Source organism: Melozone crissalis, unplaced genomic scaffold (genome assembly GCF_028551555.1).
Source record: "Melozone crissalis strain CALT ecotype California unplaced genomic scaffold, PUWL_Pcris_2 ptg000042l_1, whole genome shotgun sequence".
Classification (NCBI taxonomy): Eukaryota; Metazoa; Chordata; class Aves; order Passeriformes; family Passerellidae; genus Melozone; species Melozone crissalis.
In genome coordinates, this window is record NW_026535820.1 from 37412520 (window position 1) to 37429715 (window position 17196).

At 38.8% G+C, this 17196-nt stretch overlaps 1 protein-coding gene across 4 annotated transcripts in view; it reads right to left on the minus strand.

The window, feature by feature from the left end:
• Positions 1 to 17196, minus strand: part of FHOD3 (formin homology 2 domain containing 3) — a 374964-nt gene that overhangs the window by 74582 nt on the left and 283186 nt on the right. For 3 of the 4 annotated variants that reach the window (XM_054284853.1, XM_054284851.1, XM_054284854.1), the window contains exons 12-13: positions 7401 to 7535; positions 4118 to 4168 (exon numbers count right to left, since the gene is read on the minus strand). In XM_054284853.1, coding sequence (XP_054140828.1) covers positions 4118 to 4168; positions 7401 to 7535 — 186 coding nt within the window. The remainder of the gene's footprint in view (positions 1 to 4117; positions 4169 to 7400; positions 7536 to 17196) is intronic. The other variant, XM_054284852.1, reaches the window with a different exon arrangement.

Here is a 17196-nt window from a genome sequence, read left to right on the forward strand (position 1 = left end):
AAGACTGCTGCCCTGAAAAATGTTAAATTACTCATTACAATATAAAAGTAAAAACTAGCAGAGTTAAAGAACCTTTAGCTACAGTATTTTGTCTGCACAGTTCTCCTTTTTGGAAGCATTTGTCTGTCCTCCTTTTTACCCTCCTCTTTCACCTCCTCCTCCTCTTCCTCCTCCTCCTCCTCCTCTCAGCCCTCCTTCTGCCAAAACTAAAATGGGAGAGAAAAAAAAAACAACCAAAAGAAGTAAAAAAATCTCTCCAAACCCAGAGCCCCTTAATACTGGTGCAAATTGCCAAAATCTGAGACTTGCTATAAGGAGAGGAAAATGCAGCAGACAAAACCAGATCTTCCTGAAAATAACACCAATAATAAACATCTGAATTGACTATCTAAAGATTCTGAACCTGCTTCTATTTGCTCTGAGAGCAATGCACTGGAATTCACTTTGTTCTCTCCAGAGCCTACAATGGAAAGTTTTTTTTTTTATTCTGAAAAATTTCTCTGCCGGACTCAGACATCCAATAGCTTGTACCTGACGTCACATGTAGTTTATTCATCAAAGTCACTTTAAAAGAACAAAGATACATCTGTTTTGCATTTTAGGCAGGCAGAACTCACTAACTGTTTATTAAGACCAGCTACCAATCATATTCTTCATAGTATGCTTTATACATTTCGACCAAAATAACTTTTAAATATGTGCCTGTTCCAGATGTCTGCTAATTTTATCCACCATTATTTGCTAAGGAATAAATTCATGAATACAGCTGGATCAGGCTTTAGACTGTTTGCCTTATCCACAAGTGAGTTGTTAAACAGGTTAATCAGGACTACTTCTTATGTCTCTGGTCATTCCCTATAACACAGTATTGTAAACACTCCATAACATTGAACACCTCTCCTCCCCCCTTCTGCATCACTGACAGCCCAAATTAGTATAAAAGGGTGCACTAAAAGCAGGCAGGGTAAAGAAGTCAGCCACATGTGGCAACAAACATGCTAAGTACATATGGTAGCCACACATGCATGCACATTTGCAAACATTAATATAGAGGACAGAAATGTGTCTTTGAAGAGCAGTCCTTGTGTTTTCAGAGGCAATTTGCCTTACTGCAAACAGCAATAATGAAGAACAAACTCATTTTCCTTTATTCCTCCAGAGGTATGCATAGGCTTTGAACAAATTCTGCAAGAAAAAGAACCCCTACAGACTCTGGATGAAAATATAACAAGCTACATACTTGCATGGTTATAAAATAGGAACTGTTTACAGTTCTAACATGAAGCCAATTCTCGAGACTGAGTCTTGCCTTTTCAATAGAAGGGAAAGCATTTCTCTGGCATCAGCATGATGTTTTGTTACAGTTCACGAAGCCACTCTTTCTTTGAATGTTGGTCACTTATATACAGTGCCTTCCACCTCCTCACAAGCAGAGCAGATGGGACTCCAGACTCATAAAGAGCCACTCAAATGGATCACTTGGCACTAACAGGTACAGCCCAGCTGGCTGCTGCCAAGGGGGTTTTGCAGTTTGCCAACAGACTACAACAAAAATCTGGATGGATCCTTATATGATGTGGGGAGCTACAATATTTTATTGTCCTCAGCTCTTTTTCAGGTGCTTTAACATTTTCTGTAGCTGTGTGCTGCACTGCCAACCAGCAAAGCAGAAACTATCATCAAGAGGTGACTTTTCAAAATGTATCTGATTATTATACTGAAACAAAAATGGGAAACAGAACAGCAACTCCAATGGCAGCACATCAGCAGAACTCATTATCAAATGGGAAGCTCAATAAATAGGTATCATTGAGAAATAAAAAAATATTCAAGAATCAGTTACCAATGCTTCACACTTGATAAATGACATTATTCAGGTTATTTTTTGTTTCTGACAAATATCTTCATATTGAATAAATGCCAGCAGCAGATGTGCAAGGTCACATAGACCAAAATCTGAAGGGGTTGAAAGGATGAGCTGCCATACCTCCACTACAGATTGACAAATTGCCCCTGCATATGCTGCCATATTCTTTTAAATCATGGCAACCTGCAGACATCATCTCAGCTATGATGACCCTTCTCTATAGACAACAAGCCAAAACTCTGTGGCTATCCATTTGGTATTCCTCATGAACATAACACTGGATTTATCATTTTCAAGTAGATGAAATTACCATTTTGAGTTCTCTAGGCATCTGAGTAATGCCCCAAGGGCAACTTCAAATGTTAAGGCACCAACAAAGTCATGGGGGTGGAGAGCATTTGAACTGTACTTCAAACCGGAGAGGGCTTGGGAGCTCCCCTCTCTTGGTTTTATTCTTTAATTACCATTGCAAAACACCCAGCCAAGCAAAGGGAAAAGGCCGCAAATCATTGAACAGCAAGAACTGATATGGAGGAAACATACAAATCAATTTTTAACTAGGATTTTAGGCACCTTGACGACAGGATTTTCTTACAGTCTATGCACTCTCCTAAAACAAGTTATCATGCAATTTCCTACAGGAAATAAAACTTCATTTGTGCAAAAGTGTCCATAAAAAAGTAGTTACAGAATGTCAGTGTAATGGACTACTGGTGCAAGAATTCATTTGCAGAAGTTTTTCCAATATTTATCTGCTGTGAAAGCAAACATATCTTTCCTCTTCATGAGTAGGAACTGATAGTTTTATATCTCAGTTCAAAAGAGCCCTAAGGATAACAAAATATTACTAATGAAGGGTGGAATAGTCTCAGATTGTGCAACAGTGATGGTGAACACTTCCCCAAGAATATTCCAGTTGACATTCTCCCTTATAACTTGAAAGTTCTAAAGAACTCCCTTCTAATTTGTTTCAAAACTTGCAGATGAGCATGCTCACTGAAGAACAGTTTTACTCTGCTCAATGATGATGCTTATGTGCTCAGATGCATATAATTTCAGAAAATGCTTTAAACTGTTTGCAATTGTTTTGGGACTGGAAGCACAATGGAAAGCCCATCCACATTTTCTTACTCTTAGAGATGCAAAAATATTTTTTTAATATTAGCTACTTCCGCCTCAACAGATAAAACTTCAGTCTGCAGAAACAAACTGTCCCCTGTGTGATGATTTTTGTGAAAAAAAAAAAAAAGGCCAAAACACAAAAGCAAACAGAAAAAAACCCAAGTAAAAATGTAGCAACACAATGATTTCTGAGATGCCTGCTCTCTTATTTTGATAATGTAACTCCAATTCTTGACAATCCAAAGGTATCTCCAGAGAGTAATCTCTAGAGGATCATAAAAGCAGAACTGAAGCACTCTGGATGATTTTTCATCTATTTGTACAGTAACTTGCATATTTTCCAGGTAAAAACAAGCACTCCCTCCAGGATGCAATTACTAGCAGGGGTAGAGATGAAGCTACTGAAAGACAAAAGTCCTTAGTTGAGCATTCCTTGAAAAATATGCTTTTATAAGCACATACCTCCCAGCCTAGCCCAGAGTTTCTAAATTTGTTCATTGAATTAAAAAAAAAAAAAAGGAAAAATAAAACCCAAACCCTCCGTCATTTCAAATATGCTATTTAAATAAAACTAAAACAATGCCCCAATGATAAACACTGCTAAGCTTTGTAATTTACTTGCTGATGTTTAAAGAGATCAGCAAAGAAAACTTGGCTCTGAAAGATAAAAATATGCCGAGAGTGGGTCAGAACCATTTCCATCAGCCTGTTACTGCAGTTTTGCAATGTTTGTGACCCCAATTTCCTTTATCCTCAATTGCCTTTTCTGACCCTCCAGAAAGCTTGGGACCCACTGGGTGAAAAAGACAGGCTTATCCAATTTATAACTCTACTAAATTTGGGCAAATTTCTGAGGCAAATGGGGTAAGCTTATTTCCCACACAAACAGATAAAGGATCATCAATCATTCTTAAGCATTCTCATTGCTCTTCATTTATTGCTGTGCTTACAGCTGGACTTCATTCTGCTCTTTAACAACTTCTTTCTTATAGAAGTCTTTTGGAATAAAAGTGTTTTGTGCAAGCAGAGTTAAAAATGTAAACATATGACAGCTCCACAGCAAAGAAGATAGGAAGTACAAACAACCAGAGGGAAGGATAGGGAAAGATGGATGCATGACATACAAACCTCTCTTCTCTTGCTTGTCTTAGTTCTTCTCTTTTGTCTAAATAATCCCGGCTAGAAAGAGAATTACAGTAAATTGCAGCAGAAACCAGAAGAAAAAGGGAAGTAATAGAAATATAAGTACAGTAGGAGAAACCAAGAGTGGTACACACAAACTGATTGGAGACAATGAAGGCTGTTGTTAAAAAACCTTTTTTTTGCAAAAATTACTGAAAACTGTACACTTATCCATATATACACCACCAAATATGTAGTTTGGAAGGTCATTCAAAGTAATTGTAAAAAACCTGCAAAAAGTGAAAAACTTGAAGCATGCTTTGAAATCTGGTATCTGAAATGAGATTCAATGAACTGCCCTTATCCATAGGGAGCAGGCACATGAGTGCCTATTAAACCATCCCTCATTGACTCCTTCTTAGAATGCCCCAAGACAGTGACTGAGGCAGTGAGCAAACCTATTTGCCTTCTTTCTAAGGAACCTTTCCTTAGTGAATTTTAGTTGTCACAGCCAGAAACAGGACAGGGGAATGGCTTTACTAAGAAGGACAATTCTGCATTCCAAGAGGGTGTGTGCAGCATCATTGGACAGATAACAACCTTTCACTTCCTCATTTTTCACATGGAGTTTTAGATACAAAACTCCTTTTATGTCAGCTGCCACTCCCACAGCTCCTCAAGTAAGCCATATATTTAACTTTTGCCAAGTCAAGTTTGCTGGATGCTTGAGTGCTATGATTTCAGACAGGCCTGCCACATCCACAAACATGGATGCAAATTTAACTTGGAGCACAGCAGAAGCGAGCAAATGTCCACCCTGTCTCACTATCACAGCAAGATGGTTTCTTACAATATATTTTTAATACTTGGTTGAATCTGGTAGACAAAACTTGTGTGACCTTCACCTTATTTGCTAGATTCTTTCACAGTGTAAGTGGTGAGTATTGGAAATATTTTCAGAACTACTCCTTTTATTAATAACTCCTTTTTTTCCCCTTTATATTGTGTCATTAAATGAATTACTTATCCATTATACCAATAGCTATCAAACATCTGGGTGCAAGTGCTCTTCAAAAGTCCTTTAACAGGGAACACACATTACTGTTTCAGGCCATCTCCACAGGCTTTGAATTCTGAACCGATTATACTTTCACAATATTTAAAAAGTATTCCAGGAAATCTTCAGCAGGCAAACTTTAACAATACTCTTTACCTTCTGACAATTTTCACTCTTCCCTACAGCTGAAAAATAACCACTTTATTTTAGGACATATTGTTCTACATTTGCAATGGATACAGTTGTTCTTCTACTGAGAAAAATGTTCATTCTGCAAAGCATTCCTTTAGTGAGCAATAGCTTATGAAGCTTTGTAGCTCTTCTCCTAATCCTCCAGCTCTCCTATCCTCCAGCTCTTTCACAACTAGTGATGCTTTCCTTTAAATTATCCTCAATTTGTCAATAATGGTGCCAGAACCTAGTGCAATGTTCTTGAGGCAGAGTTGGAAAGAATGAGATAACAAATTAGTCATGATGGTAAATCCAGTAAGGCTCACGAGTTTAAAGACTGAATTGCAAGTGCTATTTTTAATCAAAAATACATCTTCAGAGACTGGGTTTCTAGCCAGACTGATGATATGATAATGAAATCCCAGGAACTCTTATGAAACTGTCCATGACTGCTCGCTGTGACTTTGTCTTCCTCCTGCCAGACTGTTTAATCAACTGTGAGATGCTGTCTGTTTGTGAAGTCTGGTGGCTTTGGAGACCCTCTGCTCAAACAAAAGTTATAACTTTTGGGTGATCACAAAACTCAAATCCAAAAGATGAAAACACTGAGCATTGAAAAATAATTTTAAATATGTGCATAGCTATGAGATTTAGTTAATCAGTTTCATCCCTTCTGAAATGAAGGGATGAAAATGTATACTTTGATTTTTTTTTCTGATTTCAAGAAACCTCTTTCAGTGATAGAACAACCAGCATAGCTGACCTCTAATGAAATGTGCAGATCTGTCATTCCAACAGGTCGATCTGCCAAATGCCCTGTTGGCTTTTTTGGTCTGGGAGTTTCCTTTCTGAAAGATCATGTTGGCAGTCCATGGCAGCCTGCTGCAGCCTGATGATACCACTTAGAGGGAGAGTTTTTGGAAGAGGCTGGAAGACTGCAACCTTATTGTTTCTGTTTCAGGAGGACTTGGGCAGCTGCTGGCTGCCAAAGATCCTATTATGGTGCTCTTCCACCTTCCCTCTGCCTCTCATTTCCTTCTAAACTAGCTATCTTCTGGAGTCAGGAGAATATCAATCAACCACTCCTAAGCTATTCCTCTTTCCAAATTCACAGAATCACAGCCTGTTTCCACTTTTTACTAAAGGGATGATTACAGTGAAAACAATCCTGCATACTAATAAACAAGCTAACATGAAACCCTGTGCCATCTTTTCTGTAACTACCAATTCTAAGGCTACAAAACATTTATATTACTCTTCTGTAAGTTATTACATTATGTCTTCTAAATACCAAAAATAGGTTTGCTTTTCACTCTTGTCTATGAGGAAACAAATTGATTTCCTAGTGTACACTCTTCACACAATTTCAGGTACAGATTCCATATCAATCCTTGGCCCACTGCAGTCTTTGTTAATGTCTCTGCTGGGATTTCTAGGCATGGACTGAAGAGGTTGAGGGGGCTTGTCTTTTACTAGCCCCAGGCAGCACATCCTGGGATCCCACATCACACAGCATTTTCTCAGAAGTGAAAATGTGAAGTCCCACATTCAGCCATGCCATTTGTTTGGCCAAGGTTTGAACAGTCATTACCTTCTGTCAGTTGTTGATTCTAGGAGGAAAAGATGTGTTCAAAAATGCAGGAAAAAGTAGTTAAAAACCACTACCATACAGTAAGACATTTCTACTTTGCATAACTTAAAAGCAAAAAGATCTTTCAGTGCTGTCCCTTCCTCACTTTTTGATACATTTGTCCCACTGTTTCACCTTCAAATCCTATGCCTCACTGAGATTGTAATTTGGTGAGAATATTAACTAATAAAATTGAGCCTCTGTACATACTCAGGCAGTGTAATTGGCTACCTTTAACAAAAATAGCTTTTTATTAAATGCCAAAATTTGTGATGTGTTTAATCTATCAGTTTTTAAGATACTTAGGTCAAGACAAGTATCTAAAGAGACAAACTATTCATCAATTAAATTATTTTGCAGTTGAATGTCTTAATGATTGATCAATCTATCACACATTAAAGCAAGAGACTGAGAGCAAATTTGGGTCCTACTTGAATTTGTTTCTTTCTTCACGTTCTATCCTTTGCAACCTTTCTTCTCTCTCCTGACGCCGTCGTTCTCTTTCTGCTGCCAAAGACTCCTGGTGCTGCCGAAAAGATGATGTAAGGAGACCACCCAAAGCTGGCCTGCAGAAAAGGAAGATCAGATTTCTCAGTGTCACTTTTATTGATTATACTGGCAAAAAATGAGTGGCAGTCATGGAGCAAGTAACATAATCCCAACCAGCAGAATGACATGGCAATATTATGTAGAGATCTTTCAAAGCATTGGCTAAGTGTCTTCTTGCTGAATTGATTATAGATTCTGAAATGAGAAACAATTAGGGTAGGCTTCCTAAATAGCCAAATTTCTAAAGCACAAATAAAGTATGTGTAAAAATTCTTCAGTCTGTTTCCATTGCAATATTGTCTATTCTTTTTTAACTTTATAAACCTGTTAATAGAAAAGCTGAATCCTGTAACGGATTTTTGAAATTTTAAAGGAAAAAACTGTTATGCAATGATGTTAAAAACAGATGTGTCACAAACACCTGAGAATCTTCTATACAGAAAAACAAAAGTAAGAGAAGATGTCAGAAGAGCCCTAGAGAATCCAAATGCTCTTGTAAGTATCAGGCATATTTTTCCTTAATAAATTAATAAATTTGATTATAATGATTTCCCTGCTGCATGTGCTGTAAGTGCAAGATGAATCTCATATTAGAATACATCAGTAAAACACAAAGGGAGAGTCTTCTCAAACTATTTTTAAAAACTAACAGAAATTATGGCCTCTACAGTAGAAACTTTTCAAAGATATAAAGATACTTTTACATTCACTTATAGTTTGGTGCTGATATAGATTTTTTTATTGGCTTTACTCTAAGTAGTACTTTGTCTGGGAGAGTGGGTCCTCTTACACAACCCTCCCCCAGCATGGTGGTATTGGTACCACCAACCTCTGACATGGCAACTGAGTGACCTCAGAGTTAAACATGTCTTTCTTTCTGTCTCTTAGACAGGAAAAAATCTGAATTGCACAGGGTAGCTTTATACAGATGCACACTGATTGAATTAGACTGATAAAATCAAAAAGACATAACTCATGTAGAGAGGTTTCTGTGCATTGTTGTAACATGAGTTTTGCAATGAAAGGATTAACGAGAGAAATAGATACTGCCTTTTGTGTAAAAAGAAACTAAACCCTGTCTGCCTAGAGAAAGGTTCCTTAACCAGTAATGAGAACCTGAATAAATTTTCCTTATTTTTAAGAACTCAGACCCTCTCCCCTATTTATTTACTTGCCTATGGCTGCATAGTATAGGCATTTAGCATAATGGCACCAATTCACTAGTGAACAGAGGTGCAAAAGAAGATAAAAATATTAATGCAAACCTATCTTCCCCAAGAGTCTATGTCTGTATAAGCAGGAACACCACAAAACATAGCCATTTCAGCCCCACTGGCAGCAGGGCAGCATGAATATAATGTCAATAATTTCAATAAATTGAATTTCAATATGTCATATCCCACCCGCATAAACATTACATAAGATGGTATAAAACTTGATATTCTGTAAGAGTCCCTGCTGGCACTCCTCCAAAGCTACAGTATCAATGCTGGATCACACTCAAAACCATAAAAATCTCTAATATGCTTCAGCACTAAGAAAAGGGGGAAAAAAATCCTCAAATCCTGACAGTCAAGTACGTGTGGTGAATTTTCCCTTGAGCATATTTTAAATTGATTTTAACTTTTGACCTCTTAGTGCATGTTTCAAGAGAAAGCTCTTAGCAAAAACAGTAGCACCACTGTACTAAAATTCAAAAGCTAGAGCTACATCCCTGTAGTAGCGCAAAAAGCCATGGCTACATGGTTGGATTTAACATCAGAAATTACTTTTGGAAGGGGAAAAATGAATTCTGCCTCCATGTGAAGATATATGGAAATTAACTAGGAGAGATGGCAAAAGAGGGTCCCTATCAAGTCTTTGTTTTTATCTGTTTTGTGTATTCAGCTTGATATCCCATCCGGCCCAGCTGCCATGAAGTCTGCAAACTCCATTTACAGTCAAAGGCAGATATGGCTTAAAAGAAGACGGAAGGAAAAATAAGGGGAAGGATGGGGTGATGATGAGAGACCAAAAGAATGATTGCAAGTCTGCACATCATCTAGCAGGTTGGAAGCCTTCAGCTCTGACTGAGCTCTTTGAGGCCCTACAATAAATGCACATTCTTATGCAGGGGATTACAGGGAAATCACATGGAGATGCACAGCTTAGTCCTGCAGATGGGATTCTAAGCTAACCCCGGTAGTAAAATATCTCCACACCTTGTTTGGAGGTTTGATCTAGCATAGTTTGGCTAGCATTGCTCACTGGGATAAAATGTGCAGATGTATGAAGACCAGCATCACAATCTGAATAGAAGATCCACAGCTGTATGTCCAGAAAAAAACCCAGTGTGTAAAGAACTGAAAATGTTAGCTGGCCATCTCTTCAAAACTAATCAAATCAACAAAAATTTGTCAAAACTTGTAATTCCTGTATTTCCCACTGATTATGAGTGTGTACTTCAGCTGAATTACAAGCTGTGAACACACATAAAATTCCTTTGTCCCAAACACAGCCCTATCATAAATGGATAAGCAAGAAAATGGCTAAAAAAACTTCTGGCATTGAATCAAAGGCAATAAGAGTTTTTTGCATGAAATGGTCACATCTAACAGTCCAAGCTGCCAAAAGGTACTGTACATAGAGGCCATAATTAAACAGACAGGAGCACGGTCAACTGACCCCTTGTGTGACACTGACTTCTTGAAGCACAAATAGTCAAGGTTTTGGGTCTTCAGTCTCATTTAGAAAAGGGCTGGCAAAGAAACAGCACTGCCATAGCTGAGTTAGTGCTCTCTTAGTGGTTACACCCACTTAACCACACACATCTGCCCTCGGTGGGGACCACACCTCACACCAAATGCTGAGACCAGCTGCCTTATGAAGCCTCTTCAACTCACAGCCTCACTGCAGATATCAAACGCTGTGGCTCAACTGGTCTTTGGGTGCACCAATATTCTTTTTAATGTGAACTGCAACTGTAAATGCACAGTTTTAGTATTTAGTAAACTCTATTGGTAATTTTCTACATTAGCATAAACTAAACCTGGGCTAAGCAGGTTACTTTCAGGGTATACAAACCTGTAAAGCAGTCAGAGGAAAAACAAGAATTAAGAGGTATTCCTCTCACATTCTGAACAATTTGAAAAGGGATTTGTCTATTACAGTTCGTTGACAAAATCTGATTTTTATTTCTGTATTTCCCTGGCAATAACACTTAAAGTAAATGTTCCCTTTCAGTGAGCACATACTTAAATTGCAAATGGCAGCATCATTGGCCAAACCAGTTGGTGGGAAGGCTTGGGCTTAGCCATTGGGTAATTTTGTTGCTTTGATGGTGTTTGAAGGGTGACAGTGCCTTCAGGCCTCATGAATTTTTAGGTCTTATTGCTGCAGGCTGCATTTTAAAAATGGATAAGCAAGAAAAAGGCTAAAAAAACTTCTGGCATTGAATCAAAGGTGATAAGAGATTTTAACAGTAAAGAGAAACGTGAATGCTCAATGAAAGCATAATAGAGTGATCACTCGCAAAATGGGGTTACAGCTAATATATGCCAGCATTTTAGTGCTGGTGTCATATGTTACCAGCTGGTAATATCAACCATTTGTTCAGCTCTGCAAATACAATCCAGAAGGATGCTTACTCCGACTACTATTTTTAGTCTTGTAGAGAATGCAAGGCTATTAAGAATGGACTGTTAATATAAAAAAATGTTAAGTAAAGCTTTCTTATGCCTGCTGTTAAGACCAGTAAAAGCTAAACAAGCTATGTTATTATTTTCTCATTCCAGAAAGAAAATACACAACCAGAAAGCATCTAGGTCTGTGGATTTGTGAATAGAGCTCCTCACCACAGAATCAGGACACAGGGCCAAAGAGGTCACTTATCTTACTGGAAGAAGAGATAGGAAAAGGAACGAATGGGGGGTGAAGGGGGAGAAGGGAAGAAAAAAAGGCAAAACATAGACAGAACATAGGATATGAAGCCAAAAGGTTGACTGTAGGCCAAAGCTCTTCTGAATAAAAATTCAGCTAGTCTGACCTACAGCATTTAACACAGCAGTGAATTAGTAATCATTATTATAAACACCAATTCATGCAGACACAAGATCTCTCACACTTTTTTGCAAGTTCTTGCAGTTTCCTGAAAATACTCCATCACAGACTATACATTGTGAAGGGGATTATGTGCCCTGAATTACCCTAATGTTGTTGCAAACTGAAGAAAGTATTTCGGTCTTACTGAAAGCTTCAAACGTTCTTCATTCATGTAAGCTCTGAGATACTATTTTGTGGCTGCCTTTCCCTCTGTTTGGTTGAATTTTTAAAATTTTCTAAATAGAAATGGTTATCTACAGGAAGAATACAAAATAGAAATGTATATTTTTATGAGCTAAAAAAAAATAGATGACTTATGAGAGGAAATCCCTTTAGGTCATAAGGTTAATATTCAGAATTGTTTTTAAAACAACATGAGGCAGAGTCATTAATAATTTTAATAAGGAAGCACTAATTACCTAATTTTGCAAAGTGCTCCTGTTCCAGCAGCCATGGGAATGCTACAGAGAGGGCACAAAAGTAGGCAGCTCCCACTCGGCCCTAAGTAACTCTAAAGTCTCTTGGCTTCAACAAAATAAATCCATTTTCCAGCTTAGGAAGAGACAAAGTGGGAGGCAAAGCTGCCAAGAGCCATATTGCTTTTCACAGTTACAGAAACTCCCTATGTGTTATGTCTCCCTACATGACATGGCAAATTCAAAAACATGTTGATACAAGACTTTGCAAACAGACTAAACATTACTTAAGGAATCTTTATGAAACTTCTCTCAAAAATAAACATAAAATTTAGAGCTAAAACTACTAATGCTTACTTTAGGAAAGAAATTTGAGAATGACCAAGGGAAGAACTGATTAATGTTAGACTTTTAAGTGGTACAGGGACTACCCAAATGAGAACTACAGCAGGACAGAGCAGCACACAAAGCCTGGGCAATGCACAAGGACTTTCTAAATATACTCTCCTCTTCCAGCTGACCTCTGCAGCTTTTACACTGTGCTTCTGTCTTTCTCCAACCTGCAGCTTCTCATCCTCATCTGAGTTACACCTTGCCTGGAAGTGACTTGCAGAGCCCAGGTGTAGATCGAGGCAAGGTGGGTGAGCCCTGAGCATCAGCACTGCACATGGCATGTTCAGCCAGCAACACTCTGCAGTCTGAAACCACAACCAGTTCATGCTTCTGTTTAAACATATGCCCTCTGATGAAGTCCACAAAGCTGCAATCAAGAATATTGCTTACACAGTAGTTTGACAAGCAGCTAGGCCAGTGCAAGCCACCACTGCTTCCCAAACTGTAAATCATCAAGTATTTCCTAAGGCCATTTTTCCTCTTAAAATCTCAGCAATAAAGTTGAGGCTTTTGCTCTGGGCCACTATTATCAGCTACCAAGCTATCTGTCCCTCATTATGTTACTCAGACCGAGAGATGTGCTTGGCAGTTACCACAAGGAAAAATCTCTGGTCTGAGAGACCAGAAGTACATACAGAAAGGACAGAAAGCCAAGGAAAGAGGAGCAGTTCTTGGGAGAGCAGCAGCTTTGCAGGCTGTATAGCAGGTTGTGTTTCATAGGCTTTTGTTTTACCTTTGTGCTTAACAGATGGAGGAAGGGAACTGCAGAGCACAAATTAGTGATAAATGGATAACAAAAAAAAAAAAAGGAGCCTGCCAAGAAGCTTCATCCAGCAGCATCTCCCTGGTGTTGTCAATTACTGAAACCTGGTTTTTTTTTTTTTTTTTTTTTTTTTTGGTTTTTTTTTTTTTTTTGTTGTTGTTTGTTTTGATTTGCTTTAAAGAAAGAAATTTGAAAGAAAGGACCAGATTTCCAGCAAATCACTATTTCAGGCACCTGGAAAGGGAATAAAACTCAAAAGAAGAGTATCTGCAGACTTTTGCTGCACTTTATGCTTATGCTTCAGGTACGGTGTTTAAGTGTCAGAGGAGAAAAAAACCACCTATAATCTAGGCATGCTAATCTCACTGTCTGTGATCTGTTTTAGAATTAAATGTTTGAAGATACATTTCCTTTAAAACATATAGAAGAACATGGAAATGAACACAATATTCAAGGCCCTGCATCATGGGAGCCCAAGGTAATGTACTGCTGTAGATCACAAAGCAAGTGAGATGGAAAACATATTAAAGAATGTGAAATATATTTAATATCTCTTAAGCCTATTTTCTAACGCTCTGGAAAAGCTGGAGATGCTTCAAACAGGAATAAGCTGCAAACACCATAGCAGGCCTTTACCAGGCTTGCAGATTTGGAAGAACTTCTGAGGGAGCAGCCAGAGGTGGAGAATAAGTTCACAGAGACTGGCCAAGAGCCTCAAGAAGGAGGTTTGCAGGCTGAACTTTTTGGCATTTGATTTAACAGATAGAGGTGAGACCCTGAACTCCTGCTCCTTTGGCAGGAGTGCCCCGAGAAAGCTTTCTGAGCTAGGCTGACTGTACTACTGTTTGACTGTCCAGCCCAGGGGGAACCACCTCCTGGCAAATGCATCAGAAGAAACCCACCCTGCAAAACACACCAGCAGGATATTTTTCTGGTGGTGGAATGAATTAAAGCTGGTGCTGAATTTAGGAGCTCTTGCCTTAGAAGCTACACTCCTTCATGATCTCCTTGAAGGATAGCCATGATCACCAGTGCAAACATTTCACCACCAAAAGGACACTATGAGGGGGTGTGAAGCTTTGCAAGTAACAAATTTGATGTCCTGTGGCAGACTCCGGGCTGCAGTTTCAATTGGAGTGACTGTCTTAGATTCCGAGTCTGACAAAGCAGTCTGGCTAGACAGAAATATCCTAGGTGTGACCATAAGGCATGGAAATGCAGACTAGTCCTACAACACCTTCTGGCCTCGGGCAAGGGGTCAACTTGGAGAGACAGAAAAATGCTTCTCCTCCTGATGTGTCTCAGTCATGCATTGCTCTTCCCCTTTGTTATTAAAATTTATGAGGTTATGAGATTGATTTTAAAATTTTTTTAATAACTGAGGAGAAAGAGTTAATTGTGATTTAAGTTGTGAAGAATGGGAGCAGCGTATTTATGGAGCAAAGCACTCTTTGGCATTAGAAAACAGGCAGACTGGGTTATACTTATGCATTAGGAGCGACTTTCACAAGCAGAGATACAAGAGAACTGGCACACACCTTCTTCTCTTCCAATGAAGGGCTGAACAGAAAGTGCCTTGCAATTTGCCCTCCTTCAGCAGGATTCCCATGGCTGCAATATTCACTTCACAAACATGGCTCTCCATAGGGGACCCAGGGAAATGAGAGGGAACAACAGCATGGCAAGAAGTTGCCAAAAGGGTGCAGCTGTATTTAGAAACAGTAAAGTAAGCCTTTTCTTCTGCTGTACAATCAGAAATATATAGATGATGTGGATTTCAAAGAACAAAATCCAGCTACTTTTGCACTGACTTATACTGCTCTTATGATTCCCTACTGATCTCAGCCAAAGAGGGTTTTAAAAGTATGAATGTCAAAATGTCAACCATGCTGCTTCTTTCCACCTAAGTTGTGGCTCTTGTTTACATAAGCAATATGCAGCTAAGGGTTTGAAAGGCCTGTTAGGGCAACTGAATGGAGCATGAATCACTGTGCTGGGCACTGCTCTAAATGCTGCTCCTTCCTTCCTCATCATTCTCGAAGGTCAGATAAACGGTACCAGGACCTGCATCTGAAGCTCTTCCCAGCATGATAAAAGACAGGAATCTTTCTGGGAAGGCTTTGCATAACTGAAGCACAAGCTGAAACTAGAAAACACACCTTAGAGCTAACCATAGATACACATCTGCTTCTTATCAAATGTCTTCCTCTCCCCCCCACTCACAGCTTTTAACTTTTTTTGGGTGTTTGAATCCATGTAAATTTTTACTTTCAGGTAGGAAATAGTGTTTACATAATCTGAGGCAAACACCATTCATAGAAAACTGTGAAAACCTCCACAATAGTTTCCATTTACTAATTAGTGCCAAGCATTGTGTCATACACTACACGGCTTACTCTCCAATAAGCAAATTCCATCCGTCAGTCTCTACATGGGCACTTCTTCAGTGCATATCTTTCAGGACAATGAAATTAAGGAAGGCTTCTGCCCTTCTTCAAAGCAGTCAGTACTTTAGAGCTTGCACAAGTATACATCTGCAGTGGCAGCACTCTCAAAAAGAACAAGAGAATACAAAATGGCATCTGAAACTGTAAACTTAATTATCTTTAAAGAAATAACTGCATCTATTCTGCAGACAACACACAGCCGTGTTGTACACACGTTTTTCACGCTTCTTAGAGACTCATATACAGGAAGCATCAGGCTGCAACATCACTCAAATATAAAAATGCAGGAACCCTTGTGAGCTCATGAACTACCATGAACAGCAAGCTGCAAATTTAAACAAGAATACAGAGATTTTTATCATGTGGAAAGCAGCAAATATAACCTGAAGGAAAGACAGAGATGCAATGCTGAGCACTGTGTTCAGTCCCTTACAACATGTAAGAGGCAGCTGGTAGTTGAAGGTAGAGCCCTTTAGAGTTTCAGAGAAAAAAGAAAGATGAGGTGCGTTGGCTGGAAGATGCTGCTAGAAAAACTGGCTTCAAAATATAAAATATTTTCCTAGCAGTGATAAGAAATATTGGAATATTTTCAGGAGAAATCATGTGCTGCCACTTGAAAACACATGAGAGTACAGGGGTCTTTCATTTCGCTTCTGTGAGACCCATTGTAGGTCACAACAGATGATTGCAGAGCTCCCCTCTGGCCTGACTCTCCATGAATCTGCAAATTTTACAGCTTCATCCTGTGGGGCCAAGGCATTTTGGCTCCAAACCAGCAAGGCACTTACGCAGATGCCGAAATGAAAGCTGGCTTTCCTCACTGGAGCAGGGCCAGCACCATCAGCTTCTTGCAGGACAAGCCCAACCATCTTTAGCCATCTCAGCGTTTGACCACTTTGGGGTTTCTTTGCCACAGTAGCAATCAGAAGCTTACAAGAGCAGGAGCTTGAAAACCTTAAATTTCCAAACCAGCGGGATACTTTTAACTCTTGCTTATCTTGCATCAATTTTGCTGAGGTAAACAGGGGTGAATATGCTGGTGTAGAGGTTTTTATTGTGGTTGCACTTGGCAATAATTTAATTGAGATCAGGAAAGACAAATCGAGGCAAGGTACTCCAGGAAGATGAGCAAATGAAAAACAATGCCTTTCTCCAAAGAGAAACTTAATCTAATTACTCACTTGAAAAAAAGGATTAAATCAATACGTCATGACTACAAATACATGCATGCTGGAAGAACCTAACTTGAACCATTCTGAGTAGCAGTCTGGAAAGGATGTGAGGCATTAGGAAGGTTCAAACATATATAGATACACAAACACACATACATTTACAGAAATATGCCAAAGAGTCATTAGCAAAAATTAACTGGAATACAGAACAAGAATCCTGTACAGAACTGTTTTACAAAACAAGAGTCCTGTAAAAAACCTTAAGTTCAGAAAACAGGATAGAAGATGAACTTTTTATGAATCACAGGCCACTTTGGAAACAAACAATCCAAACCTCATCTGACCTAATTGGATATTATTTACATTATTGTATCATATTATTGAATTAAATTAATCAAAAGCTTTTA